This window comes from Thamnophis sirtalis, unplaced genomic scaffold (assembly GCF_051295495.1).
Source record: "Thamnophis sirtalis isolate CommonGarterSnake01/CBP01778 unplaced genomic scaffold, rThaSir2_p1.2 scaffold_13, whole genome shotgun sequence".
Taxonomy (NCBI): domain Eukaryota; kingdom Metazoa; phylum Chordata; class Lepidosauria; order Squamata; family Natricidae; genus Thamnophis; species Thamnophis sirtalis.
In genome coordinates, this window is record NW_028261393.1 from 5,890,862 (window position 1) to 5,918,849 (window position 27,988).

The 27,988-nt window shown below is 49.5% G+C and overlaps 1 protein-coding gene across 2 annotated transcripts in view; it reads right to left on the reverse strand.

Moving 5' to 3' along the window:
* Window positions 1-12,477: 12,477 nt before the first annotated feature.
* ERF (ETS2 repressor factor) overlaps window positions 12,478-27,988 on the reverse strand; it is a 23,451-nt gene continuing 7,940 nt past the window's right edge. The window contains exons 1-4 of one of the 2 annotated variants that reach the window (XM_087728356.1): window positions 20,452-20,567; window positions 20,053-20,287; window positions 17,124-17,239; window positions 12,478-15,840 (exon numbers count right to left, since the gene is read on the reverse strand). In XM_087728356.1, coding sequence (XP_087584482.1) covers window positions 14,636-15,840; window positions 17,124-17,239; window positions 20,053-20,287; window positions 20,452-20,470 — 1,575 coding nt within the window. In that variant the 5' untranslated portion in view covers window positions 20,471-20,567 and the 3' untranslated portion in view covers window positions 12,478-14,635. Of the gene's footprint in view, window positions 15,841-17,123; window positions 17,240-20,052; window positions 20,288-20,451; window positions 20,568-27,988 lie in introns of those variants that run through there. The other variant, XM_087728357.1, reaches the window with a different exon arrangement.

Genomic DNA, 27,988 nt, shown 5'->3' on the forward strand with positions numbered 1-27,988 from the left:
TTTGTCCCGAAATTGTTTGCTTGAAGGGTCAATAGCAACCAGCCATGTTACACATTTGCACGTTTAAAATATTTATCCACCAAACGGAGGGCGAAGCAATATATAGCCTTCTTCGCTTTATTTTGCAAGAATCCAGGGAAGGAGTAGATGGCAATGCAATAGCTTAGTATAGCCTTTATATATCAGGTATTCAACGAAATTAGTTTTAGCCTCGCTGGTGCAATCCATGACAAAAAAAATACAAACAACATAAATAGTATAACGAACAATCCCCATGCCAGTAATTAGGAAAAAAAGAAAGAAAAACTAGTCACATGTTTCCATGTGTGCGTGGAGTGCTTGTGGTTTAAACACAACCACAATCACTCCACGCACACACGGAAACATGACTAGCCACAAGGATAGAAACTATTTTAAAACCTATTCGTTCGGCTGGCTCTGCTTTGATGTCTTCTGCCCTATGGTAGAAGTGTGAAGAGACACTGACCAGGGTGTGAATCATCTCTGGGTATCTTCCTTACTCTGTTAAATAGCAATAGCAGTTAGACTTATACACCGCTTCATAGGGCTTTCAGCCCTCTCTAAGCGGTTTACAGAGTCAGCATATTGCCCCCAACAACAATCCGGGTCCTCATTTTACCCACCTCGGAAGGATGGAAGGCTGAGTCAACCCTGAGCCGGTGAGATTTGAACAGCCGAACTGCAGAACTGCAGAACTGCAGTCAGCTGAAGTAGCCTGCAGTGCTGCATTTAACCACTGCGCCACCTCGGCAGCGAGACCTGGCAATGTCACCCAGTGGTGTCAGGGCAACCAATGGCTTCTTGTGCCAAATTGATCACTCTCTGTAGTGCCTTCCTATCCGCAGCTGTTAAACCAGCGTAGCATGCAGTATGCGAGGACACTTTCTATTGTGGATTGATAGAAAGAGGTCATCAGCCGTTGTTCCACCTGGGTTTTTTTGCAATGCGGGGTTGCGTATCAATCATTACATTTCAAAGAGGAATTGGGAATTTGATTTAATCTGGGTTATTTGTATCTTACGATTTACGATCTATATCATTTTTTGCTTTTCGAATGTTAACAGAACTTACGGACCGGAAACAAATTCCTTATGTGTCCGATCACACTTGGTCAATAAAGAATATTCCAATTCCTGGTGATCATCCTAACTCGGTGCTTCTCAATTTTAAAAAGGGGTGAACTTCAACTCCCAGAATTTCCTAGCTGTCAAAAGTATAACTCTAGCTATAAGAGCCGAGGTGGCGCAGTGGTTAAATGCAGGCTACTTCAGCTGACTGCAGTTCTGCAGTTCGGCTGTTCAAATCTCACCGGCTCAAGGTTGACTCAGCCTTCCATCCTTCCGAGGTGGGTAAAATGAGGACCCGGATTGTTGTTGGGGGCAATATGCTGACTCTGTAAACCGCTTAGAGAGGGCTGAAAGCCCTATGAAGCGGTATATAAGTCTAACTGCTATTGCTATATTCTCATTGCCTCCTTTCCCAGTACAACAACCCTGTGAGGTGGATCGAGACACGGCCCAATGTCCCCCCCAGCTTGCTTCCACACCTAAAGGAGGACTAGATTTCACCCTTACATTTCAGTCGATTTGTATTGGGCTGCCAAATTGTTTGCAAAGCATATTTGCTGGGAGGGTTATTTTCTTAAGCAACTTTTCCTGAAATGCAGTTCGCGCCTTTCCAGGTAAACAATCACATACAAAAGAGGGACCTGAGCTGCTCTTTCAAGGAAGGAAAGATCACCTGGGTGGCCATGCCACAGATGTGGGAGAGGTGAAAGGGAGGTGGGGAGGCTATGATTAGTGAAGAAACTAAGGAACTGTATTGTGCAAACTCAGACAAGGGGGAAATTAATAACCAGGTTAGGCGTGTTATGAAAGCAGCCCTGCATTTGGTGTATAAGTCAATCCTTGTGTCTTAAGGTTTCCTGGCACAAATAACAAAACTCTAGACTACTGTGGCAGGGTGTGCATTCCTTAGAACTTCATTGTATTGACCTTTGAGCTGGTTCTTGACTAAGGTAAAGGTTCCCCTCGTATATACGTGCTAGTCGTTCCTGACTCTAGGGGGCGGTGCTCATCACCGTTTCAAAGCCCAAGAGCCAGCGGCTGTCCGAAGACGTCTCCGTGATCATGTGGCCGGCATGACTCAACGCCGAAGGCGCACGGAACGCTGTTCCCTTCCCACCAAAGGTGGTTCCTATTTTTCTACTTGCATTTTTACATGTTTTCGAACGGCTAGGTTGGCAGAAGCTGGGACAAGTCACGGGAGCTCACTCCGTTATACGGCTCTAGGGATTCGAACTGCCGACCTCTCTGATCGACAAGCTCAGCGTCTTAGCCACCCAGCCACCGCGTCCCTTTTGGTTCTTGACTAGCCATCTATAAAGGATGGGGAATGAGATTCCCATTTCCGACATCTGGAAAGTTACACATAATCTCCTACGAGTGAGTCATCCAGGAAAAGTCCTTAGATGACCTCCATTCGTGGAGGCAGAAGAGCCAAAGGGTTAGAATTGCGGGGGTTTTCCCCCCCCAAAACTCAGGAACATTTAAGACCTATGGACTTCAACTCCCAGAATTCCTCGGCTGGAGTTGAAGTCTATACATTTTATAAAGTTTCCAAGGATTTTTTGGGAGGGGGAGGGGGGAGAAAAGAAACAATCCTTTTTAGAGCCACGGATGTGCGATCCCAGGGGGTGTTGGTGTTTTGTTTTGTCGTCTCCCCACCTCCCCAAATAATTGCTGGCATTGCACAATTGCCTAAGCTGCGGTGTGGTTTTTCAGCTGTTTGCGGTTTAGCACAGGGCACGAACTTGCTATTAACTTTAATTGGGCAAACCATGGCTTAGCAGGTTGAGCTGAAGGCAACCACTGTGAAATCTCGCTCAAGCCTTTTCCGACTTTCCACTTTGGCGCACATCGGTTTCTCTCAAGTTATCCGTAGATCTAGGTTTGTTTAAAGCAGTGTTTTCCAACCTCAGCAAGGTTCCAACCTCAGCAGTGTTTTCCAACCTCAGCAAGGTTAAAGCTGGCTGGGGAACTCTGGGACTTGAATTCTGCACGTTTTAACCTTGCTGAGGTTGGAAAACATTGATTAAAAGTTTGGCGGGGTGGGGGGGAAATACTCCTGTGTGGGATCCACTAGGGGGCACTTGGAACATTGGAAAGAATAAAACTTTCTAAACATTAGGGCTGTGTTGAAAAGAACCTATTGGGAAATCCCAAAGGTGTATTTTTAGAAAGCAATTGGACTTTCTTGGTTTTTTTTATTATTATTATTATTTGAAGACGTTTTGCTTCTCATCCAAGAAGCTTCCTCAGCTCTGACAGGACAGCCGGGAAGTCCTCTCAGATCTGTGGAAGCTTCTTGGATGAGAAGCAAAACGTCTTCAAAAGAAAAAACAAGAAAGGCCAGTTGCCTCGTGAAAGAGCATCTTTGGGGCAACTGGATGACTGAGAATCTCGACAGACCTAACTCTAGGCTCCCCCAGCAGTACGAAGCTGAGTCCTCGTCCCGATAAACCCCTGTTATTTAATTGACAGTGAATTCCTCTCCGGCAAAGTCCTTCCTCTCCCACGGTCTTTCGAGATAGTTCACAATGACCGACCTTTCTCAGGCTTGGAGAGTGGCCAGGCCGATATCTTTCGGACGCCACAATACTTGGCAAGAATGCAGGAATGAACTAAGGGTCTCCTGCAAACTCCACTCCCCTTTCGCTCCTTTTTTATTCCTTATGGGAGGGCCCTTGCTCCCCGTGACCTGACAAAGGCGCGCATGACAAAAGTGCGCCAACGAAACCGCGGCGAGGAAACCGTGATGTCATAAACGCGCCCGCAACAACCCGCCGACAAAACCGCGTCCACAAAAGCGCGATTTCAGTTAAGGTAAGAGTTACGTTCAGGGTTAGGTTTAGGGATTTCAGTTAAGGTTAGGGTTAGGGTTAGAACTCGCGGTTATTGTTTGTTGAAGGCGCGCTTTTGTCGGCGCGCTGTTGTCGGCGCGCTTCTGCGCTCATTCGTCGGCGCGATTTAGAACTCGGGGTTTCCCCGCCGCAGTTTTGTCGGTCGCGCTTTTGTCGAGCGCGCATTTGTCGGTGAACCCTTGCTCCCATGTCAACCCTTGTTCCTTAGCTGTTCCCTTCGTCTGGCAACTCTGTGCATGCACACACTGGGAACAGGCTCCAGCTGTTCATCTGCCTCACTGATGTCTGACTCTGAAGGCAGCTGATAACTGCCATACGGCCCTGGCCCCCTCTCTGCCTCTGACACAGAGCCCTCATCAGAGCCTTCCCCTGACTCCAGGACTGGCCCATGTTCCTCCCCAACCTCCTCATTGTCTGAATCGGCTGCCAGCTCTGCTGCCAGGCCACAACACCGACAGGGTAGATTTTGAGCTAGACTTGACTGAAAACCACGTAAGAATTGTCTGATTCCATCCAAAGTCCAACAAGTCTAACATTGAGTCTTAAGCCTCTAACTTTGTCTGGCAACTCTGCACACACGCATACTGGGAACAGGCTCCAGCTGTTCGTCTGCCTCACTGATGTCTGACTCTGAAAGCAGCTGATAAATGCGGATATCTGCGAGACCGTCTTCTGCCGCATACCTCCCAACGGCCGATAAGATCACACAGGATGGACCTTCTCCGGGTACCGTCGACCAGACAATGTTGTCTGGCGACCCCCCCCGGGGGAGGGCCTTCCCTGTAGCCGCTCCGACCCTATGGAACGATCTACCGCCGGAGATTCGGACCCTTCCCACTCTCACGGCCTTCCGAAAGGCTACCAAAACCTGGCTATTCCGGCAGGCCTGGGGCTGTTGACCTCATGTATGAGGTCCAGCCCCGCCTAGATTGAGCTTATGAACTGATCTTTTAATCTGTTTTATTCTCTCTATTTTTATTTTTTTTATTTTTGAAGTGTATTTCTGTAAGCCGCCCGGAGTCCTTCAGGATTGGACGGCCTATAAATTTATTAAACAGTTAAAAACAGTTAAACTTTCTGCTATTGAAAACTGGTGGAGAACGGGTCAAAGTGAATGGTCATCACCAAGTGGACCTGGTTCTTTCTGCCAATCAGAAGCTCATGAGTTAGGCTAAAGTGCTGATTTCTCCAACCTTCTACCCTTTGTTCTAGTAATTATAGAGCTGGCTGACTTTCGGACACAAAGGTAAGCATTTTGACCTCCTTTGGGTATATCTATGTCTGTGTCAGCCTTTCTCAATTTGGCACGCCGCAGATCGGTCGTTCGGGGAAAACGTTCCAGATTTTGCACCTAAGAGTTGCAAGTCCAAACTCCTAGGTGTGCTGGGTAAGGAAAGTTGGTTCAGGCTTCATGATGGCACAGATAGCCCTCGAGTTACGACCACAGTTGAGCCCAAAATTTACGTCGCTAAACAAGATCGTTGAGTGAGTTTTGCCCCCTTTTATCACCTTCCTTGCCACTGTGGCGGCTCCGGCCCTTTCGAACGAGCTCCCCGCAGAGATTCGGACCCTCACCTCTCTCCAGGCCTTCCGAAAAGCCGTTAAAACCGGGCTGTGTCGGCAGGCCTGGGGTCGATGAGTTCCCTTCCCCTCTCTAATCGTGTGGCTGTTGGTTGTTTTAAATTCCCTGTACTTTTTGTTGTAGTTCTTGTATTTCCCTTCCCCTCCTTGGGTTTGTGTGCCGCCCTGAGTCCCCCCGGGAATAGGGCGGCATATAAATAAAATGAACCTTGAACCTTGTTGTGAAATGAACCGTGGCAGTTGTTAAGTGAATCTGGCTTCCCCAATGGCTTTGCTTGGCAAAAGGGAATCTTTTGCTCCTAGCGCAGCATCCTTTTCCCCCTGCTGAACGGAAGCCTGGTTTCCCCCATCATAGAGTCCCTTAGTGTGACATCCTTTTTCCTCTACCTGTCCTAGCCGAAAGCCCTATCAATTGTGGAGCCGACTGGCGACAGGGAGCCGCAGCAGAGGGATGAATGAGCCACATATGGCTCCAGAGCCGCAGGTTGCCATCCCCTGCCTTAACCACTACACGAAACTAGCATTGGCATTATGCAAAGCACTATTCCCTGACTTTCAATTTCCTTGGCTTAATCAACCTCCTGAGAGGATCTCCACATACAGTTCTAGGATCTAATATAATTAGCAAACTGGGTGTGTTTGTCTGATCCACAATTACTGTAGTCTAAAATGTTTCTGCACTTGCCCAAACACGTTTTGCTTTGGAAAAGGGCTATATCGCAAAGCAGAGCTTGGCTCCCTAAAACCGTTTTTAAAAAATGCCTTTGATCTTTGGAAACGTGGAACCTGGCATACTTCTGTGCCAGGGCAAAATATGCTTCCCTGCAGAGAATTGGGGGGGGGGAACAGTCTCTCCCAACACATCTGGATTTAGGAGCCAGTCCTCCAAGTGTTCTCCAGTCTGTGTTTCCCATAAATGTGAAGCAGATAGGTTGGTGAGGCACTTGGCAATCAAACCAGGAAAAAGTTGATTTCTGCCCCTGGCAGATAGATACTCTGATGATGGACAATCTCCTGGAATAGTGTTTCCAAACCTCAGCTACTGTTAAATGTGTGGACTTCAATTCCCAGAATTCCCCAGCCAACAACTTTAAGATCATGCAGACTTCAACTCCCAGAATTCCCCAGCCAGCAATCTTAAGATGTGCAGATTTCAACTCCCAGAATTCCTCAGCCAGCAACCTTAAAATGTGTGGACGTCAACTCCCAGAATTCCCTAGCCAGCAACTTTTAGATATGTGGACTTCAACTCCCAGAATTCCCCACCCAGCAACCTTAAGATGTGTGGACTTCAACTCCCAGAATTCCCCAGCCAGCAACCTTAAGATGTGCGGATTTCAACTCCCAGAATTCCCCAGCCAGCAATCTTAAGATGTGTGGACTTCAACTCCCAGAATTCCCCAGCCAGCAAGTTTACCATGTGCAAACTCCAACTTTTGGCTGAGGAATCCTGGGAGCTGAAGTCCACAGATCTTAAAGGTGTTGAGATTGCCAAAGGCCATCGCGGAAGATTAAAAGACAAAGGACTCTACTTTTTAAATCTGCTCCTGATATAATGTGATTCTAATTCCAGCAGCTACTCTGTTACCCCAATTCAGGCTTGAGGAGTGATGAGGGTTTGTGTCACATTAAGAGTTTAGAAGAGGAAAAACAACTTAAATGCACTTGCAGGCGAGAACTAAAAATGCCTGTGCTTGTTTCAATGCCTCCAGTCCCCTTATGTGTTTTTAAAAACATTTTTTTTCTAACCCCAGCCTGTCTTATTAACCTTCCGGAATAACTCCTGCTTCTTTTAAAATTAACAGGTCAGGCTCAGATAAGTGGAAGCTGTTCAGTGATGGTTTCCTCCCCTTTTTAATTCCTTTTTCTATCTTTTGCAGAAATGTATAGAATAGCACAGAGGTAGATCTTGATTTACAACCACAATTGAGCTCAAAATTGATATTGTTCCGGCTCTAGGGGGCGGTGCTCGTCTCCGTTTCAAAGCCAAAGAGCCAGCGCTGTCTGAAGACATCTCCATGGTCACGTGGCTGGCATGACTAAACACCAAAGGCACATGGGACGCTGTTCCCTTCCCACCAAAGGTGGTCCCTATTTTTCTACTTGCATTTTTGTTTACGTACTTTCGAACTGCTAGGTTGGCAGAAGCTGGGACAAGTAACGGGAACTCACTCCGTTACATGCTGCTAGGGATTCGCGTGGCACGACATAACTGCGAACGTCAAAAGCGCGCGGACAAAACCGCGGCGCTAAAACCGCGATGTCAAAAGCGCGCCGACAACAGCGCGCCGACAGAAGCGCGATTTAAGTTAAGGTAAGGTTTAGGGTTAGGTTTAGGGTTAGGTTTAGGGTTAGGTTTAGGGTTAGGTTTAGGGTTATGTTACAGTGCGCTTCTGTCGGCGTGCTGTTGTCGGCGCGCTTCAGCGCTCATTCGTCTCCGCAGTTTTGACGGCGTGGTTTGTCACCGCGCTTTAGTCACACGCGCTTTTCTCGTACGCGCATTTGTGGTGGACCCGGGATTCGAACCGCTGAACTGCTGACCTTCTGATTGACAAGCTCAGCATCTTACACACTGAACCACCACGTCCTTGTCAGAGCTAGGTCTAGTCTAATAAAAAGAAGGACTAGGGGGGAGATGATATCACTGTTCCAATATTTGAGCTCCTGCAAAGATGAGGGGTTAAACTATTTCCCGAAGCAACAACAGGCAAGGACCAATGGTTGGAAACTAACCAAGGAGAGAATCAAACCTAGAACGCCTATCCAGCCAGAGCTGAAGAAGCTTCTTGGATTGAGAAGCACAACGTCTTCTAAGATAAACCAAAAAGTCCTGTTGCCTCTTGAAAAAAAGCAACTTTGGGACAACCATGATGTGGATGGCTGAGAATCTCCATAGACATTTAACCTAAAACAAAGGAGAAATTTCCTAAGGGTGAGAACAACGTGACCCGTCAAAACCGCAGTCCACAAAAGCGCGATCAACGAAAGCGCGCATTTGATGTCATCACAGCGCGACGAAAAAAATTAAAAATTGAAATAACAATAAAATTAAAGCAAGCCGATTCACATAAAGGTAAGGGTTAGGGTTAGGGTTAGGGTTAGGGTTAGGTTAAGGGTTAGGGGTTAGGGGTTAGGGTTAGGTTTAGAGCGTTAGGGTTACGTTAAATTTTACGTTAAAGGTTAGCGTTAGGTTTAGCGTTAGGTTAAGGGTTAGGTTTAGGGTTAGATTTAGGGTTAGGTTAAGGGTTAGGTTTAGGGTTAGGTTTAGGGTTAGGTTTGGGGGGGTTAGGGTAAGGTTTTCGCTTTATTTTTACATTTTTCCATCACAGCGTGATGTTTTCGTCGCGCTATGATGACGTCAAATGTGCGCTTTCGTCGACCGCGATTTTGTCGTCCGCGGTTTTGTGGTGGAACCGAGAACAATCAGCCAATGGAACGGACCTACTTTCAGCAGTTGTGGATGTCCCATCTCTGAAGGCTTTCAAAAAGACAAATGTAAAGCCATTTGTCTGAAATGATATAGGCTCTAGCAGGATCATAGGCAGAAGGGATATTGGAGGTCATCTAGTCCAACCCGCTGCTTGAGACAGGAGCCTTATACTATCCCAGTCAAACGGTGGTCCAATTTTGAAAACCTCCAAGCGACACACTGGATTTAAAGCCCTGAAGTTGGAATGGATGAAGACAAGAAATACAACCTGGGGGAAACGGACAGGATTTTTTCCCACAGGGCTAGAGAGCCGAGGTGGCGCAGTGGTTAGGGTGCAGGCCACTTCAACTGACTGTTATCTGCAGTTCGGCGGTTCTAATCTCACCGGCTCAAGGTTGACTCAGCCTTCCATCCTTCCGAGGTGGGTGAAATGAGGACCCAGACTGTGGGGGCGGATATGCTGACTCTGTAAACCGCTTAGAGAGGGCTGAAAGCCCTATGAAGCGGTATATAAGTCTAACTGCTATAGGTTGCAAGAGCTTCTCTTCCAACCCAAACCAGTATTTCTGGAAGCCAGCACAATACTGTGGTACCCAGCGACAATTTTAAGGGGCGATTGTGGTGTTGGTCGTCATTCCAGAATCCTAATAGAAGCTTTGTAAAACAAAAATTAATTTAAAAAAAACCTAAAGAATTAAGTTCCTTAAAAACAAACACATCCCTTTTTGTTTAAATGATTTTAAAAAAAAATCCACATCAAGCTATCCACATTTTAACAGCTGTGTTTTTTTTTTGAGTTTGCTTACTTTCATATTTACTTTAATAGTTTATGAGTTGTGGCAAAAGGAGTAAATAGAAGCTCTTTATTTCTTGCCCCCCCCCCATCTGTCTCTCTCCCTCCCTCCCTCTAACAGTTTGTGGTTTTCAAGCTTGCAGGAAGCAGTAGTTGGCCCAATCTAAACATTTATTTATAATTTTTTAAAGAAAAAAAAAAACACCCCAAGATTCTCCAAAAATCTAATTCTACAGCCAAGTCCATATTCCACAACTTTACAGCATCCAGTATCCTATTGGTGTGTGTTTCGCTCGAAAGCTTCAGAATCAGGATTATCCCCTCCTGAGGCCGTGATGGGAAACCTCTTGGCACTCTCTGTGGTGGGATTCAAATAATTTAACAACCGGTTCTCTGCCCTAATAACCAGCTGGGTTGGTGGGGCTCGGTGGCCATGTGATTGGGTGGGCATGGCCAACTCAACGTCACTCATGTCGATGGGCGCTTCGTCTTAGCTGTTAGAATGTACTAAGGGTTAACCGGAGAGGCAGTTTCTGTAAGCAGGGCAATAAGTATTAGGCTAGAAACAACACCAGAATGTTTCCTTCCTGCCTTCCTTACAGGATTAGCCCTGGAAAGTGGGAAAAAACAAAAGGAAATTTCTTCCAACAACCGGTTCTCCTAACTGCTTAGAAAGTTAACAACCGGTTCTCCTGGATAGGTGCGAACTGGCTGAATCCCACCACTGGGGCACGCACACCGTTGCCAGCTGCTCTTCCAGGTTCCGGTGCGCCCATGTGCACGCTCTCGTTTCGGCACTTGGATGCCAAAAAGGTTGGCCATCACTCTCCTAAGCATTTTCTTAAGCAAAACAGAAACTTGACATACGTTTCCGTGTATAATTAAAGCAAGTGACTTTAATGTGAAATATCAAGCTACGTAATCAGAGTAAGGGAATAAAAGAGCATCTGTAGATTTACAGTTAGGTTTTTGTGATCCCAATTTAAATGGAAGGGAAGGTGGCGCAGTGGTTAGGGTGCAGTACTGCAGGCCACTTCAGCTGACTGTGATCTGCAGTTCAGCGGTTCAAATCTCACCGGCTCAAGGTCGACTCAGCCTTCCATCCTTCCGAGGTGGGTGAAATGAGGACCCAGACTGTGGGGGCAAGTTGCTGACTCAATTTGCTTAAGAAAATTGTAAACCGCTTAGAGAGGGCTGAAAGCCCTATGAAGCGGTATATAAGTCTAATTAATAAATAATAAATAAATAAATAAGAACAGGTAAAATTGCTGAAGCTGTTCGTGGTCTTTGTTTGAGCTCACCCTACCACAGAAATTTAGCCGCAATGCCCCCTTTAGCAAAGAGCTTTGATTACCCAAACGCAGGTAGTCCTCAACTTACAGTGACCATTCGAAGTTACAATGGCACTGAAAAAAAGTTACTTATGACCAGCTTCCACACTTATGACCATTGCAGCATCCCTATGGGCATGTGATCAAACTTGGGATACTTGCCAATTGGCACCATCTTTCACAGGTGGGTTGCTCCCTGTTTGGCCCGGATTGGACAAACCGATAGTAGCGGTGGCGGTAGGCTTCGCCCGCCCACCCGGTCATCGCGCGTGTGAGAGCGCGCCCGAACCAATAGTAAAAAAAAATGGCAACCCACCATTGATGCGTTTATGACGGTTGTACCGTCGCAGGGTCAATGCAGGGAGCCGGATTTGCTTTGTAACCAACTACTGAGATTCACTTAGCAACTGTGGCCAAGCTCACTTAACAACTGTCTTGCTCAGTAATGGAAATTCTGGGTTCAATCGTGGCCGTGAGTCAAGGACCACTGTAGGCTCTCCCTCCTTCTTCCCCAGTGCACCAAGGTATCTCTTGCTTCCCCAAAACTATACGTATCGATCGCAGCAATATTCCAAAATTCACAATGGACCACTAGGTTATGAAATCTCAAAACCCTTTATTGGTTTCATTTTCTCTTTGTACATTCTTAAAATGAACAACACCCCATTTTCTTTGATATGTACAAGAATCTGAATAAGGCTATATATATATATATGCATATTATATACATATACATATATATATAAAACAACCCTCAAGCACATTACTGCCTTATATTGACCTCACAGGGAGATTATAATTTCAGATCCTGCCTTTGGGTTCATGGCAGCATCCCACAAAGTCAGATTTTTTTTTTTCCCGGGGGAAGTTGGGGGGCGTTGTGTACATGCAAATCTGTCTCTTTGGGCAACTGAATAATCTCTGATCCTAACAGAGCGGAGGAGAGCAAGGCAAATACGATCCATGAGGATCTGGAGAGCAGCCGAGAGGAGACACGGCTTTCTGCATTGCAAGATTCCCAAATTATTATTATTTTTTTCCCCCGTTTTCTCTAAGGCACCGTCTCATCCTGCATCCCCGTCCTCTTTTGTCGGGATATACACACCCCGGAAACATTCCCTTGCAAAAAAGCAAAAAAGGTGGACTTGTTTTAACGAGAGGGAGGAAAAGAGGGCCTTGGTTTCTGAAGTTGTTGGGACACAAGGAAAAGGAAGAGCTGGCGTTTCAGGGAGAACCACCGTGTTGTGCAGACTGGAGACTAAAAAGGAATGTCCGCTCCCTGTTTAGGTTCCCTTGGAAACAGCATTTCAACAGGCACTTAAAAAAACAAAAACCTCTTCAAATATCCCACCCACCCACCCCTTAATTCCCAAAACCTAATGAGGCTAAATGGCCGCGGGGCTTTGCCTGGGCCGAACTGAGTGAAGAGGGTTTTTTTTTTTAAAAATTATTTATTTGTATCCTGCCTTTATTATTTTTACAAATAAGGCAGCAAAGAACATATATGCAAGCACACCTTTCCTCCTCCTCCTTCCTCACAACAACCCTGGGAGGGTCACCCCAACTGCTCCTTCAGGGCCAAGGCGGGACTTGAACTCGCGCCCTCCTGTTTTCCAAGACTGTTGCCTTAACCACTAGACCAAACTGGCTCTGGAATTATCCTGGGATATGTATATAACCTACATATAGGTAGTCCTTGACTTGCAACCACTTTGTTTAGTGACCATTCAAAGTTACAACGGCACTGGAAAAAGTGACTTTATGCCTGGTTCTCACACTTGTGACGGTTGCAGCAGCCCCGTGGTCACGTGCTCGAAATTCGGACACATGTCAACTGCCATGTGTTTATGACCGTCGCACAGCCCCAGGGGCTCATGTCATCCCTATTTGCGACCTTCCCACGGCCGTTTTCCAACAAGCAAAGACGGTAGGCGAGCCAGATTCTCTTAACAACTGCATGTTCCACTTAACAACTTCACGAGTCACTTAACGGCCTCACGAAAAGTTGTAAACCGGGGCAAAACTGCCGTTGTTTTAACAACGATCGCCGCCATTGTTAAGCGAATCATTCGGGCCAGTAAGCAAAGCTCACTTAACAACGGTCCTGCTTAGCAACTGAAATTCGGGGCTCGATTGCGTCCGTGTCAGCGGAGGACTACCTGTAATAGAGTTAAAAGTATATAAATCACGTAATGTTAAAAAGTTTACAATCTTGGTGGGGGTGGGCACATGTCCAGAACCGTGTGCGGCCTTGCAGGGTGAATAAGCCTGAGCTAGGCCCAAACCAATCCTTTTTAAAATTTAGTTCATAGTTTCTTAAAAGCAGGGGCCTACAACCTTGGCAGCTTGGAGGACTTCAACTCCCAGAATTCCCCAGCCAGCTGGCTGGGGAATTCTGGGAGTTGAAGTCCGCCAAGCTTAAAGTTGCCAAAGTTGGAGACCCCGCTCCTAAAGCATAGTTATAAAGGGGAAGTCTTTGGTGCGTTTGGCAAAGACAAGATAGAAAACTCCTCTTTTGCCACTGGTGACGAGCATCACATGTTGCAAAGGCACCCCTCAACCAAGCCCCCAAAACACATGGGGTCCCCATCTTATTCTAGGTTGAGAAGATGCAGCAACGCAACAGGCAAGAGTTTTTACAACCAAGATGCCTCAATGATCCCACGCTAACCATTAAGACCGCAGGCTCGTCCATCCTTTCGGCTGGCCTAGGCTGCCTCAAGGGAAGAGGAATTCTCGGGCAGCCTATAAAATATTTAATATAGTTAATATATAAAAGGTTAAAAAGAAAAATCTCCCTCTCGGTCGTATCCAACTCTAGGGGGCCGTGCGTTCCTTGGCTGAGGGAGCCTGTGGTTTTTTGAAGACAATATCCGTGGTCGTGTGGCCAGCACAGCTAAACGCCGAAGGCGCACAGGAAGGGGTGAAGAGGGACAGGGAACATATATGGCTAACTCTCTTTTTGATCCACGGGGGGATTAAAAAGTGTATTGTGCTTTAAGATTGCTAATTGCAAAGTTTGTGAGTGTGAGGACGAGGAAAAGAGCAGGGTGGTGGCTTCCATATAAGACTACCCTTATTCTCCCCTACAAAGCCCCCCTTCCAAAATGCTTTCCCCCCCAAACTACACCGTATTTGGGGAGGAGGGGTTAATCTTTAATTAAAAAGGTCCTGAGGCTTATAGTGTATGAGGCCGGGGAGGGGGAGAGAAAAGAGAACCCTTAAAAACGAACCTGGCATATTAATTTTTAGAAATCCCCCCCCACCCCTGCAAAGAGGTTTTACATATATATATAATATATATATTTTAGATTTATATATGCATATAGACAAGTAAAAACTTCCCCGCTCCTACATTTTTTTTTTCTGGCTTCCAAAGAAGGAGCAGAGCATGTACAGAGTTCCAGGCCAAGGAAGGAAGGAAAGAAGGAAGGAAGGAAGGACGCAAGGAAGGAAGGAAAGGAGAAAAATAATCTCTGAGTTAAGGCAGCAAATTCAGCCCACCCACCCCGTCATCGGTCCATCTGTCCGGAGGGAGGGAGAGCTGCATGTCCTGTCTAGCAGTCTCGATTCTCCAGGGTCAGTTCGGCTGTGGCCTGCTGCAGCTCCGTGCTGATCCGCCGGCCTCCCACCGCGTCCCCGTGACCACCGGCGTCCTCCTCGCCCTTCACTTTCTTGTCGTCTGTTTCGTCGCCCGTCCCGCCGGCTTCCAGCCGCTGATCCTCGCTCCAGCGGCGTTTGAAGCGTAATTTGAGGGGAATGCATTTGCCGCTCTCCCCGGCCCGAGAAACGGGGGGCGCTAAAGCGGAAGTCTCCCCGTTTTCTATCTTCTCCATGGGGGCCGAGGGGGCCTTAAAGACCTCCTCGTCATCCTCGCTGATATCCGTGACCTCCACGGTGAGATCTTCCTCGGACTCTCCCTCCGAGATGGGTTCCACTTTGATCTGGGGGATGAGGGTCTCCGGAGCAGCTGCAGAAGAGGAGGAGGAGGAAGAGGAGGAGGCGAGAAGGCCACCACTGGAGTCTCCCGGGGGCACGGCTGACGCAGGTTGCTTGTCGCGGTTGCGGCGTCCCAACGGTGGCGGCTGCAGCTTGAATTTGAAAGGACTGGGGGGCTCCTCGGCTTGCAAGGGCGGAGGGGGGAGAGGGGGCTTCTCCAGGCGCTGGGGCTGCGGGATGATAATGTTGGGGTAGTGGAGGAAGGCCCTGGGACTGAGATGGTAGTTGTACACACTCTGGGTGTGCGCTTGGAGGTAGCGCTTCATGTCCTCAGGGTTGAAGGAGAAGTGGGAGCCGCTGGGGTACATGGGGCTGAGGGTGGGTGAGGGAGTGTAATTTATGTGAGTGGGAGTGAGTGGGAGGGCAGGGGACAGCTGGGGGGGCAGGAGAGCAGCAGGCCCAGTCATGGGGGACACGGGGAAGGGGCTGAGAGGCTCGGGAACCCGCGGGCGGGGATAGATCCTAAAGAGGGCGTCGTGGGTCAAACGTGGATGGCTGGGCAAGGGGGGCCCGCGGAATCCACCCGCCTCTCCTCCACGTCGCTGCTCTTCGGCCAACGTCTCCTCCACTTCTGAATTGGCCGAGGTGCCGTCGCTGCAGTCGCTGACCGAGCCCCGAGCGAGGCGGCGAGCCACGGCGGAGAAGACCCCGGGCGAACGCAGATCCTCGGCCGGTGACAAGACATCGGATGGAGTGGAAGGGGGGAAGCGGAAGTGTGAGCCACCCGAGGGCACAGGGGGAGCACTTTGGGGCACGGCCCCACCTACGAGGAAGAGGAAAGCAGACCAAGGAAATCAGCATAACAACAACCAAGGAGGAAAAAAGGCCTAAAGGGAGAATTCACCTCCCTCTCCACCCAGCCAGTCCTTCCCCAAACCCCAGTTGAACTGATTCAGCTCAAGGAAGCCTTCAGAAGACCAGTGACCCCTTCGACATCTAACCCAGGGGTGTCCAAACTTGGGAACTTTTAAGACTTATGGACTTCAACTCCCAGAATCCCTCAGCCAGCATGCACCCGAAGCTCAGGTCCACATGTGAAAGCCTCCATTAAACTGATTTATTGCTAATCATGTAGACACATGTTATCTTCTTCACTGCCGGTATAAGAGTTAACGGCACTCAAAAGGAGTTGAAGTTAGTCTGCTTGTGGTTATGTAGGAATTCTAGGCTGATCCTCCTTTTCCCTTCCATCTCCAGGTATGGCCGTCCCTTCTCCTAACACCCCCAGATATGGTAGCCTCTCATCCATGTCACCCTAGATCAGGGATGTCCAAGCTTGGCAACTTTTAAGACCTTTGGACTTCAACTCTACAGTTGAAGGTTTTAAAATTGCCAATTGTCAGATCTTTTGAACTGACCACATCCTGGACAATGTATTCTTCCTGGACAAATACATACTTCTCCCAAATGGGTCACTTTGCTCTTGGGCCAATCACCCCTCCCAAAGAAAGCCAAAATTTAATCTGAAATGGCACTCCTTCCACCTCCACATTAAAAACAACAACAACCCTCCACCTGTACTGTATTTCCAGTACATCAAGAGAGACACTCCCATTCCAAAGTTAAATTATTTGATGGGGAAATTATCTTCCTTATGGGTCAATATACTTTTCCATAAGTAAAATAAGACCTTTGAACCTCTTTTCTTTTTTCTTTTCCTTTGGGGCACACCCAATAGAGCTACCAAGGAGTAGGTGCATGTGTTTGCATTAGGGGGTGTTGAATTGAGCCTAGAATTCCTACATCAGCCTAGAATTCCTACAAGGAGTAGGTGCGTGTGTTTGCATTAGGGGGTGTTGAATTGAGCCTAGAATTCCTACATCAGCCTAGAATTCCTACAAGGAGTAGGTGCATGTGTTTGCATTAGGGGGTGTTGAATTGAATTGAATTTATTGCATTTATATGGGTGTTGCCTGTTTTACCAGAGGAACTCAATGCTTTAAACGTCAGTTTCTTTGGCTCTCTTGCCATGGATTAAAAAAGATTTGCGGAAGAGCAGGGAGAAGGTTGCCCCAGAAACTCTGCAAGTCCCCCCACCATGCTTACCCGCCATGCCCATGTCGATGAAAGGGTAGTTGACCAACACCAATTTGTTAAAGTTGAACTTGTAGGTGAAACGTTTGCCTTTGGTCTTGTGTAGGATCCGCTTGTTGTAGTAATACCTGCAGGATTGGGAGGAGGAGTAAATGAAGGGAAGGAAGAGAGAAGGGTGGAGAAGAAGGAAGGAAGAGGAGGGAAAGGAGAAGGGGAAAGAGGAGGAGGAGGAGGAGAAGGAGGAAGGGGAGGAAGGAAAGGAAAAAGAGAAGGAAGGGAAAAAGGAGAGGGGAGGAAAAAAAGAGGAGGGGAAAGAGGAGGGGAAAGTAAAAGAAGAGGAAGAGAAAGAGGAGGAAGGAAGGAAGGAAGGAAGGAAGGAAGGAAGGAAGGAAGGAAGGAAGGAAGGAAAGAGAAGGATGGGATAAAAAGAGGAAGAAGGAACAAAGGAAAAGAAGAGGGCAAGAAAAGAAGAAGGAGGAGGGAAAAGGAGGATGGGGAGGAAAATAGGAAGAAGGAACAAAGTAAAAGAAGAGGGGAGGAAAAGAAGAAGAAAAGGAGGAGGGAAAAGAGGAGGAGGGGGAGGAAAATAGGAAGAGGAGGAAGGAACGAAGGAAAAGGAGTGGGGGGAGAGAGAGAAAAAGGGGGGAGGAGGAAGAAAGGAAAAGAGGAGGGAAAGGAAGAGGAGGGGGAAGGGAAAACAGAAGGAAAGAGGGAGGAGGAAAAGCAGAGAGGAGGAGGAGGAAGAGAGGGTCAGTGACTCACAAGTCCCACTTCTCCCCCACCATAAAAACCCAACTCGGGAGTCTGTGGGAGTCTGCATGGCCCCGATAGGAAAAGTGTTACAGCCACAGCAAGTGTGAAGCAGCATCTGTTCAAAGGGGGAGAAGCGACACGCTCGGAGTCCCTGTGACTGCAAAGGGATTTGATCACAGCCTTGTAAATAGCCACTAGCCCACCAACGTTGCCTAGGATCAACCGCTCCTTACGTAAGGATGGGAAACCAGCCGAGCCAAATTACGGTATTAGCCTGGGGCCAAGTGTGCATTTTCTAGCCCTCCAGTTATGGGGATTTAACGGCGTCCTCGTAAGCAGACGTGTTGTTTGCGTCATGTAGCTTCCAATCCCCAGTCAATCCGCAGTGGTTAAATGCAGCACTGCAGGCTACTTCAGCTGACTGCAGTTCTGCAGGTCGGCTGTTCAAATCTCACCGGCTCAAGGTTGACTCAGCCTTCCATCCTTCCAAGGTGGGTAAAATGAGGACCCGGATTGTTGTTGGGGGCAATATGCTGACTCTGTAAACCGCTTAGAGAGGGCTGAAAGCCCTACGAAGCGGTATATAAGTCTAACTGCTATTGCTATTGCTATTAATGGAAGGGCCCAAACATCTCAGTAAATAGCTGTGAATTGGACTAGGACCCCCCCCTACAGGCAGTCCTCAACGTACAATTTGTTTAGCGCCCAAAGTTGCAAAGATAAAGGGAATCACTGCAGTTGATTAGTTATCAACCTGATTATTATATAAATCTGGTTCCCCCCCCACCCTACATTGACTTCTGACCTTGTCGGGAAGTCACCAAAAATGATCAGATGACCTTGGGACATAAATACGAATTTATGTATCTGAATTCTGATACATGACTATGAGAATGCTGCAAAGGTCCTAACTGTGAAAAACTGTCACGAGTCCCATTTTTTTTTAGCGCCGTCGTAACTCAGAATGGTCACTAAATGAACTGCTGTAAGTGGAGGACTGCCTGTATTCCACCCTTTCAGATGGGGATCTTTTCCAAGCTATACGAGGGACGTTTCTGAATGCAAGAGAGAGGCAGTTCTCCCTGGCTTCCGAACTTTCAAATAGGAAATGGGATGGAAAATTTATAAAGTAAGCCAACTAATTAAACCGGTTCACCGACAAAACCGCTAAGCCCTTATCCGCGCTGACATAACCGCGGAGGGCAAATCCGCGCCTTCCGAAGCACTCAGCACCCTAACCCTAACCCTAACCTAAACCTAACCCTAAACCTAATCCTAAACCAAACCCCTAAACCTAATCATAACCCTTACCTTAATTTAAATCGGCTTTCTGCCGCCGCGCTGTTTTAAAGAGCCCTTAAACCAAACCCCTAAACCTAATCCTAACCCTTACCTTAATTTAAATCGGCTTTCTGCCGCCGCACTGTTTTAAAGAGCCCTTCTGTCGCCGCGCTGTTGTCGCCGCGCTGTTGTCGCCGCGGTGATGACATCACGGCTTTAGCGACACGGTTTTATCGCCGCTATTTTGATGAGCGCAGTTTTGTCGGGCCACGAATTAAACCAGCAACCCAACAAACTAAAAAGTGGGTCTCGATTGAATTAGCCCTTGAACGGAAAACAAACTCCTGCCAAATCTTGCATTGAACACCGATTTAGCTCGATTTCTCATCTATCTTGTTTGAAAAGCCCCGTTTTAAAAAAAAAGGGGGGGGGGAGAAGAGATGAATCATAATCACCTTATTTCAGATAGCGATAATGCTCTCACAGCTGCTTGGGAACGAATGGGATAATAAAACAGCTCTTAAAAATTCTAGATTCTCTGCTGCTAAACGTTTCGCGCTTGCGAAACAAAAACAAAACAAAACAACCACCACGTCCCCAATTTGTTTTTCATCGGAGCAGCGCAAAACGAGCAGTTGCAAAGTTTTCCATATTTTGCGAGAGAAGGGCTGGGCAGATTGACATGTGTGCATCTGTGAATTCCTGAGTGCGCCGCACGCATGTACCTGCATGTTTCTAAACCTCTGTTAAAAAGCTGGAGAAAAGTCCCACTGGCTGAATTTTCCAGCTTTCCTTTCCCACCGTTCCCGCGGGGGGCTACCCATCCCCAGGTGCGATAACCCACCCACCCCGTGGCATTCCCAAGTTCCTGGAATTTCTCCACCACCTTTCTCGGCCCCGGGCTCACCTCAAGGCCCGGCTCAGCTTGTCGTAGTTCATCTGAGGCTTGCATTTCCTCACCCCCCACAACCGGGCCACTTCGTCGGGGTCCTTGATGACAAACTCGCCGTAATCCCCTTGCCAGGCGATGACGTCATGGTATTCCTCCTTACGCAGCAGCTCCAGAATGAAATGCCAGAGTTGGATCTGACGGGAGCCGGGACTCGATTCGGGCTTGTAGGCCCAATCCGGGAAGGCGAACCCTGGCAAGGAGAAAGGTAGAAGTTAAGCCAGCTCAGTCTGGTAAGGCAGAGGCGCATTTCCAGGATAGGATAGCCAAGAAATACACACACACACACACACCGCCCCCATTCGCCCCCTCCCAGCATAAGAGAGTTTGGAAGCAAAGTGCTGGAAATTCCCATACTCCGGTCCTCTGGCTGCATCTCATCAGGGCATGTTGGCAGAAGCCCTGGGTGGCTCAAAGCCACCCCACACCCCCACAAGGATGCAATGGCTGCTGTGGCGGCATGTGGATTTTAGCCACCCCCCCCCCCCGTCCCCAGTGTGCCAGGGGAGGGAAAACAGGAAACCGGCTGCTGCTGCCGCCGCCACTGTCGCCGCCTTCTGCCGCCAGGAGGCTGGGAGGGCAGCCAAGCCGCCTCACGGACTTCCAGGCTGAGCCCTCCGAGCGTGGGAGGGCGAAGAGCAGCCAGCTTTAAGGGTAGCCTCCCTCCCTGGAGGACGGGGGGGCAGCAGCATCCCAGCCTGCCCCCAGCCGCCCCGATGCCCAGAACTTGGTGCCCAACTTTGCACGTCCAACTTCTCCAGGGCAGCCAAAGAGTGCTGGAGGGCGCTGGGGTGGTGGTGGAATTGGCAGCGGAAAGGGGTGAAGGAGAAGGTCCTGAAAACACCCGGCCCCAGGCAAGAGTCGGGCCCCCATTACAGGCTGGATAAGCATCGGGCGTGTTTAGAAGTGGGGGACGGACGGACAGGCGGACAGACGGACGGAGGGAGCAGCGCCTTTGTGCCATGTTCTCCCTGGGTAGCCCACTTGGGGAGGGCAGAAGGGGGAATGGTTCGCAGCTGAGGTCAGCAACTTCAAGACAAGGCTTCCTTTTTTCCCAGCCAAGAGAGGAGCCCGGCTCGGCAAGCATTCCTGGGCGAGGGGAGGGGCAGAGAAGCTTGCCGTCGCCGTCGCCATCAAGATCAAGCTTCCCTATAAAGGCCTGGATAATACTCAGGGCTGTGGAAGACCCCCAAATGGACATTGGAGCCCCCCCAGCCCCCCAAATCGGGGAAGAAACAAAACAGGATGACTGTGCGTCTGTGCGTGCGTACACTACATCTTGCAAGAATGCCCCGGCGATGCAACTCAGCCCCCTCCTCTGAAAGTTTTCACAAGGCCCCTCCGTCCCGTCCCATCCCTCCAAACAGGAAGTCACAAATAAAGGCCGCCGTGGGACTTCTCAAGATGGGGGCCTCTCCCATTGTTTCATAAACAACCGTTCCAGTACCGGCAGTCCTCGCTGTGGGAGGAGAGGAGGAAGCTGGCCTTTCTCAGCCATTTGGGGAGGGGGTCTCCCCTTCCCAGCTGGCTGTGTCTCTACCGCTCTGGTCGGAGCAATCTAACTCAACACAGTGCAGCCCCCCCCCCCCAAAAAAGGGCAGTCTCTGAGCTCATGATTGCAGCCATTATATCTTGAGATTTTGTACACCCACCGACCCATTTGCTGTAAAACGTTTCTCAACCCTTTTAAAGATGTGGGGAGGTCGACTCCCAGCATTCCCCAGCCAGCATATACAGGGGGTCCTCGACTTATGACCGCAGCCGAGCCCAAAAATTTATGTCGCTAAGCAGAACATTTATTCAGTGAGCTTTGTCCCATTTTACCACCTTGATTGCCGCTATTGCTAAGTGAATCACTGCAGTTGATAAGGGAGTAACGCCATTGTTAAGTGAATCTGTCTTCCCCATTGACTTTTCTTGTCGGCGGGGAATCACGTGACCTGGAGGATCATGCAACCAACATAAATACGCGTCAAATTGCCAAGCGTCTTGAATTATGACCCCGTGAATAAGGGGATGTTGGAACCGGCGTCGGTTTGAAAAACGACTGCATCGCTTTTTTTCCCCAGTAAGTAGTAACTCTGAGCGGTCGCTAAACGAACTGTTGTTGATAAGTCGAGGACCATCTGTACTTCTCTTCGAAAGGATTGTCACGCAATCTAGACTTTCGACAACACTCCCGGGAAGTTACGTTGTGATAGTAACTGATCAAACGCAGAACTTCCTCGTGGCACCGCTAAATGCGACGGAGGTTGCGTTTGTTACACTGAAGTGTAAAATCACAAGTGTGTCTTTGCTACAAACCTGGGTAAAGGTTTGGAAATATTGTGTCGTGTAGGCAGTCTTCGGCATACGACAGTTTTTGTAGCGGCTGTAAAGTCAACACTGCGGTTGTTACACGAGCCAATGGTTTGTACCAGTGTTTCTCAATCTTGGGGACTTTAAGTCCTGTGGACTTCAACTCCCAGAATCCCCCAGCCAGCTGGCTGGGGGATTCTGGGAGTTGAAGTCCACAGGACTTAAAGTCCCCAAGGTTGAGAAACACTGGTTTGTACAATGCAGCCACAAGTCACTGGAAACAGCTATAAATTTAGCCAAGTCGCCAAGGGTACAAAATTTGGTCACTGAACTGCGAAGGGGGCCCAACTGTTGGAACTTAAAATCTTGGGTCTTAAATCCCCCTTTTCTAGGTTGGTATAAACCTTATACCAACGGGACGCGGTGGCTCAGTGGGTAGTTCAGCGGTTCGAATCCCTGGCGTCGCCCAGCTTCTGCCAACCTAGCAGTTCGAAAGCACGTAAAAAATGCAAGTAGAAAAATAGGAACCACCTTTGGTGGGATGGTAACAGCGTTCCGTGCGCCTTCGGTATTGAGTCATGCCGGCCACATGACCACGGAGATGTCGTTGGACAGCGCTGGCTCTCTGGCTTTGAAACAGGGATGATCACTGCCCCCTAGAGTCAGGAATGAGTAGCACATACGTGCGAGGGGATAAACTTTATACTGTACACAAGTAGTCCTTGAATTTCAACCATTCGTTTGGTCACCAGGTTGTGTCAGCACTGGAGAAAAAATGATTTAGGATCATTTTTCACACTTAATAACATTACAGCCTCTCCAGGGTCATGCAATCAAAAACTCAGATGCTTGGCCCCTGGCTCATATTTATGACTGTCGCAGTGTGCTGGAAACATATGATCCCCTTTTACGACGGACAAGCGAAGTGTAAAGGGGAAGCCAGATTCGCTTAGCAACGTTGCTACTAACTTAACCACCGCTTAACACCTGTGGCGAGAACGGTCGTAAAATGGGGCAAGGCTCATTTAACCAATGCCTTGCTTAGCAAGATAAATTCCCTTCACTGTAGCAAGAAAGGTCGTATGACGGGGCAAAAACCCACTTGTGAGCGGTCTTCTTGCTTAAGCCATGTAAATTTTGGCTTCAACTGTGGTCGTAAGTCCAAACTAAAGGTAAAGGTTCCCCTCGCACATATGTGCTAGTCGTTCCCGACTCTAGGGGCGGTGCTCATCTCCGTTTCAAAGCCGAAGAGCCAGCGCTGTCCGAAGACGTCTCCGCGGTCATGTGGCCGGCATGATTAAACGCAGAAGGCGCATGGGACGTTGTTCCCTTCCCACCAAAGGTGGCTTCTATTTTTCTACTTGCATTTTTTCCGTGCTTTCGAACTGCTAGGTTGGCAGAAGCTGGGACAAGTAACAGGAGCTCACTCTGTTACGTGGTTCTAGGGATTCGAACCGCCGACCAAGCTCAGTGTCTCAGCCTCTGAGCTAACTACCTGTACATGTTTTTCTTGCGTTCTCCATGAATCGTTTAAGCATCGCCCGTTACAAGTCACCCAAACCTGGGTGGGTTCTGCTCGCCCAGACCGTATGGAGGGCTTCCCATCTGGCGCATGCATCTCCACCCCGGGGAGGGAAACTCTGGCGGAGTGTGTGTTTTTTGAACTCGGCCTGCCTGTGGCCCAGGAGAGAGAGAGGGAGGGAGGGAGAGAGAGAGCCAAGCCCCAATGCTTTTATTTCTCCTTGACTGAAACTGCTGAGCCTCTGCCCAATGCCTTCAGGGAGGGTGTTGGAGCTTGGTGGGGAGGGAGGGAGGGAGGAGTGGGGAGGGGAAGGGGGGGCTGTGGTTTCCCATTTCCCAAACCCCAGGCGCTCTGAGCCCATCAATAATTCAGGCCCCTGTAATGGAGGCCAGGGACTCGGGCGCCAGTTCAAGGGCATCAGCGTAAGACCGAGCCATTAGGATGGTGATGTCATCTGGAGCGAAGGGTGGGAGGGCGAGAGCCAATCCCACACACTGCAACCTGGGGGGGCTGGCATGCCTCAACTGCATTTCACCCCCCCCCCCCACACACACACACCACCCATGCCCACCAAGGGAAGAGTTGCACTTGGGCCAAATGGAGTGGTGCCCCCCTCCCCCAAGCCCACCCTTACAAATGCAATTCGGCATCCTTCCCTCTTCCTTGCTTCTTGGCACCACAGGACCTAAAAAGACCCCCTACCCACCCCACGCAGTACTCTCTCTCTCACACACACACACCACACACATCCCCCCCCCATGCACACACACACACAGAGGCACAGCACCAGTCTCCAAGCAACAGGCAACGGCAAGGGAGGCAACAGCTAAAAATAAAACGGAGGAAGAGAGAGAGAGAGAGAGAGAGGGAGAGAGAGAGAGAGAGAGAGAGAGACAGCACGAACTGGGCAGCACCCCAGGAGCGACAGCCACGAGCACCCCACAAACTGCGCTGTCTTCCAATCCCCCCAACAAAGAGGAGGAGGAGGAGGAGGAGCATGTGCTGGACGTGGGGACATCTGCCTCCTCAGACCCCCGCAGGGGCTGGCTGGCGTGGGACGTTCACGCCGGCTCTCGGAGCCAGGGGGAGATGTGAGGACACCGAGTTGCAAGCACAAAGCAACACGTGAGAGAGAGGGGGGGGGAGAGAGGGAGATGGAGAGAGGGAGGGAGGGAGAGAGGGGGAGAGAGGGAGATGGAGAGAGGGAGGGAGAGAGAGAGGGAAGGAGGAGGGAGAGGGAGGAGAGAGGGAGAGAGGGAGAGGGAGAGGGAGGGAGAGAGAGAAAGGAGGGAGGGAGAGGGGGGAGAGAGAGGGAAGGAGGGAGGGAGAGGGAGGGAGAGAAGAAGAGGGAAGGAGGGAGGGAGGGAGATAGGGGGGAGAGAGGGAGATGGAGAGAGGAGGGGGAGAGAGGGGGAAGGTGGGAGGAGAGAAGAAGAGGGAAGGAGGGAGGGGGGGCGAGGAAAAGGAGACGAAGAGAGGGAGGGAGAGAGAGAGGGAAGGAGGGAGGGAGGGGGAGAGAGAGGGAGACGGAGAGAGGGAGGGAGAGAGAGGGAAGGAGGGAGGGAGAGAGGGAGACGGAGAGAGGGAGGGAAAGAGGGAGAGAGAGGGAGGGAGAAGAACGAAGGAGGGAGGGAGGGAGAGAGGGGTAGACTGAGAGAGGGAGGGAGAGAGAGAGGGAAGGAGGGAGGGGAGGGGGAGAGGGAGACGGAGAGAGGGAGGGAGAGAGAGGGAAGGAGGGAGGGAGAGAGAGGGGGGAGAGAGAAGGAGACGGAGAGAGAGGGGAAGACGGAGAGTGGGAGGGAGGAGAGGGGGGGAGAGGGGAAAGGGAGAGAGTGAGTGTCAGGGCCCACTGGAGGCTCCCGGAAGAGGCAATGTTGAGAATTAGGAAGCTACCCGCCCAACCCATGGTTCTATGCTTACTTCAAACCCTCATCTGCCAGTTGTGGTGAGCTTGGAGAACAAGAGGATGGAGAGAGAGAGAGAGCTATTAGAGGAAAACAGTGACCCATGAACTCTGCTCTTCTCCATCATGTTCCCCCCCCCTCTCTCTCTCTCATATTCTCTTTCTCTCTCTCTCACACACACACACACACACACACAGCCTGTTCTCACTAATTAGCAAGGCAGGGGAAGAAGGGGTGGTGGTGGTAGTGGAGAGAGCGTGACATCAGCTGCCCAGCCCCATTGAATGGATTACTGTTCTCAGGCTGGTGCTACCAGATACGCCGCGGTGCGGTCTTCCACCACACCATCCAAATGACGACAACGTCTTCATCCCGGGGTGCGTGTGTGTGTGTGTGAAACAGGCTACCCCCCACCACCACTCCCTCATCTCATGTGACTGTGACAATCATGGCATTCCTCTGCATGGACACCCCAAGGCAAACCCCCATCCCCCTCAATTGAATGGAAAGCGTGAGGCTTCGTTATCACCTCCACCAGGGGATCCCTGCCAAGACATCATCCATCAGGTTTAGGCCTACCATGTTTTCCCGAAAATAAGACAGGGTCTTATTTTCTTTTGACACCCCCCTCCCAAAATAAGCACTTGGCTTATTTTCGAGGGGAGGTGCAGAAGGTAGCGTCACCTCATGGCTGCGCATGCGTTTAAATATTTTCAGGGAGGGCTGATTTTAGCGCCATGTGGTCAAAAAGCCCGACTGGGCTTATTATCCAGGGAGGTCTTACTTTTGGGGAAAACAGGGTAGAACAACTTTTTGCAGGGCAAAAGAGATTGGGGTGGTGGTGGTTGAAATCATCTTTTCGGCCCTGGTCCAGTGGGACTCCAGTGCCTTCAACAGGCCGGGCTTCCACCCTGCATCTCTCCAAAACCTGGTTTCCTAGGGATGCTGATTGAAGACCTCGTGGGCAAGCAAACCAGGATGTATCGCAGCATAAGCCACACTGGCTCTGTTTTTATATCCTTTAGCAAAAAGGAAAACAAAGGAAGGGGTACCCCTGCGCTCTTCCTGGCCTTTCCCCAGAAATGAGACGGCCGCAGTTTCTTTTTAAGGATATATGATGGGTCCCGTGTGTGGCCAGAATGCATACAAAAATAGGAAAGCATTCTATACATAGATGTATATATTTGGCTTCAGGACGTCTGGAGTTATCCACAACAGTGCTCAACGCTCAACGGAGTATTAGACCCAGGGGAGATCTCGGAAACCCTTTAAAAACTTAACTTTTTAATCTCTGCGGATCAGATCCGAAGGTTTGGGTTGCACAGGCCGCAACGATGGAGAACCGTGAAAGACAATGGAAGTCGTTTCCATGGGCGAAACTTTAAAAAGACCGAACTGACCCCCCAAAGAGGGATTAACGTTCGGCCTGAATAACCCCCAATGCATGAGAAGCAAAATGAGGTGTTCGAGACAAAATAAAGCTATTTTGGGACTGGGAAACTTCATCCCGCTTCTGAAGACCACACTTGTAAACACGCCTCCGCTCTCCCCGGAGACACATGGTCCAGGAAGGGCCTTGGTGTGGGTCCAGTGGGAAGTCGATGATTCTGTTTCCATGTCTCCGTCTTTTATTGATTGGCTCGCCAAAAAAATTCTCGCTCAGCCAGGACGGGGGTGGGGGGAGGACACGTTGCTCCGCACCGATGAGAAAACAGTGATGGGTTGGGCGAATCATGTGAAGGTTGGTCCAATGTGTACTTTACGAATGGGGAGAGGCGGGGAGGAAGGCAGCAAATGTGGCCTATTTCCTCCATCACTTCGGAACGGGATGGACCCATCTGAATGGCTGTCTGAATAAACAGTTCAGGGAAACCTCTATCTCATCAAGAAGACGGCAAAGATAGCAGAAACCTGCCATCTTGCACACTCAAGAGTTATTTGAAATGAAACATCTGGACGTTTAGCCAGTGGAGTTGGTGAGTTACGACCGGTACGACCCGGTACGGGTATACCGGTGGCTGCCGGGAGCATCAGGTTCCGGTACGGTGCTCTGGAGGGCCTGGCACACGCTCCTTACCTGTATTTGAGCTATTCCGCGCATGGACCATACGGCACCTATGCGACGCTCCGCTGAGCAGCTGGAGCATTGCAGAGGTGTTATGGAGCTTCG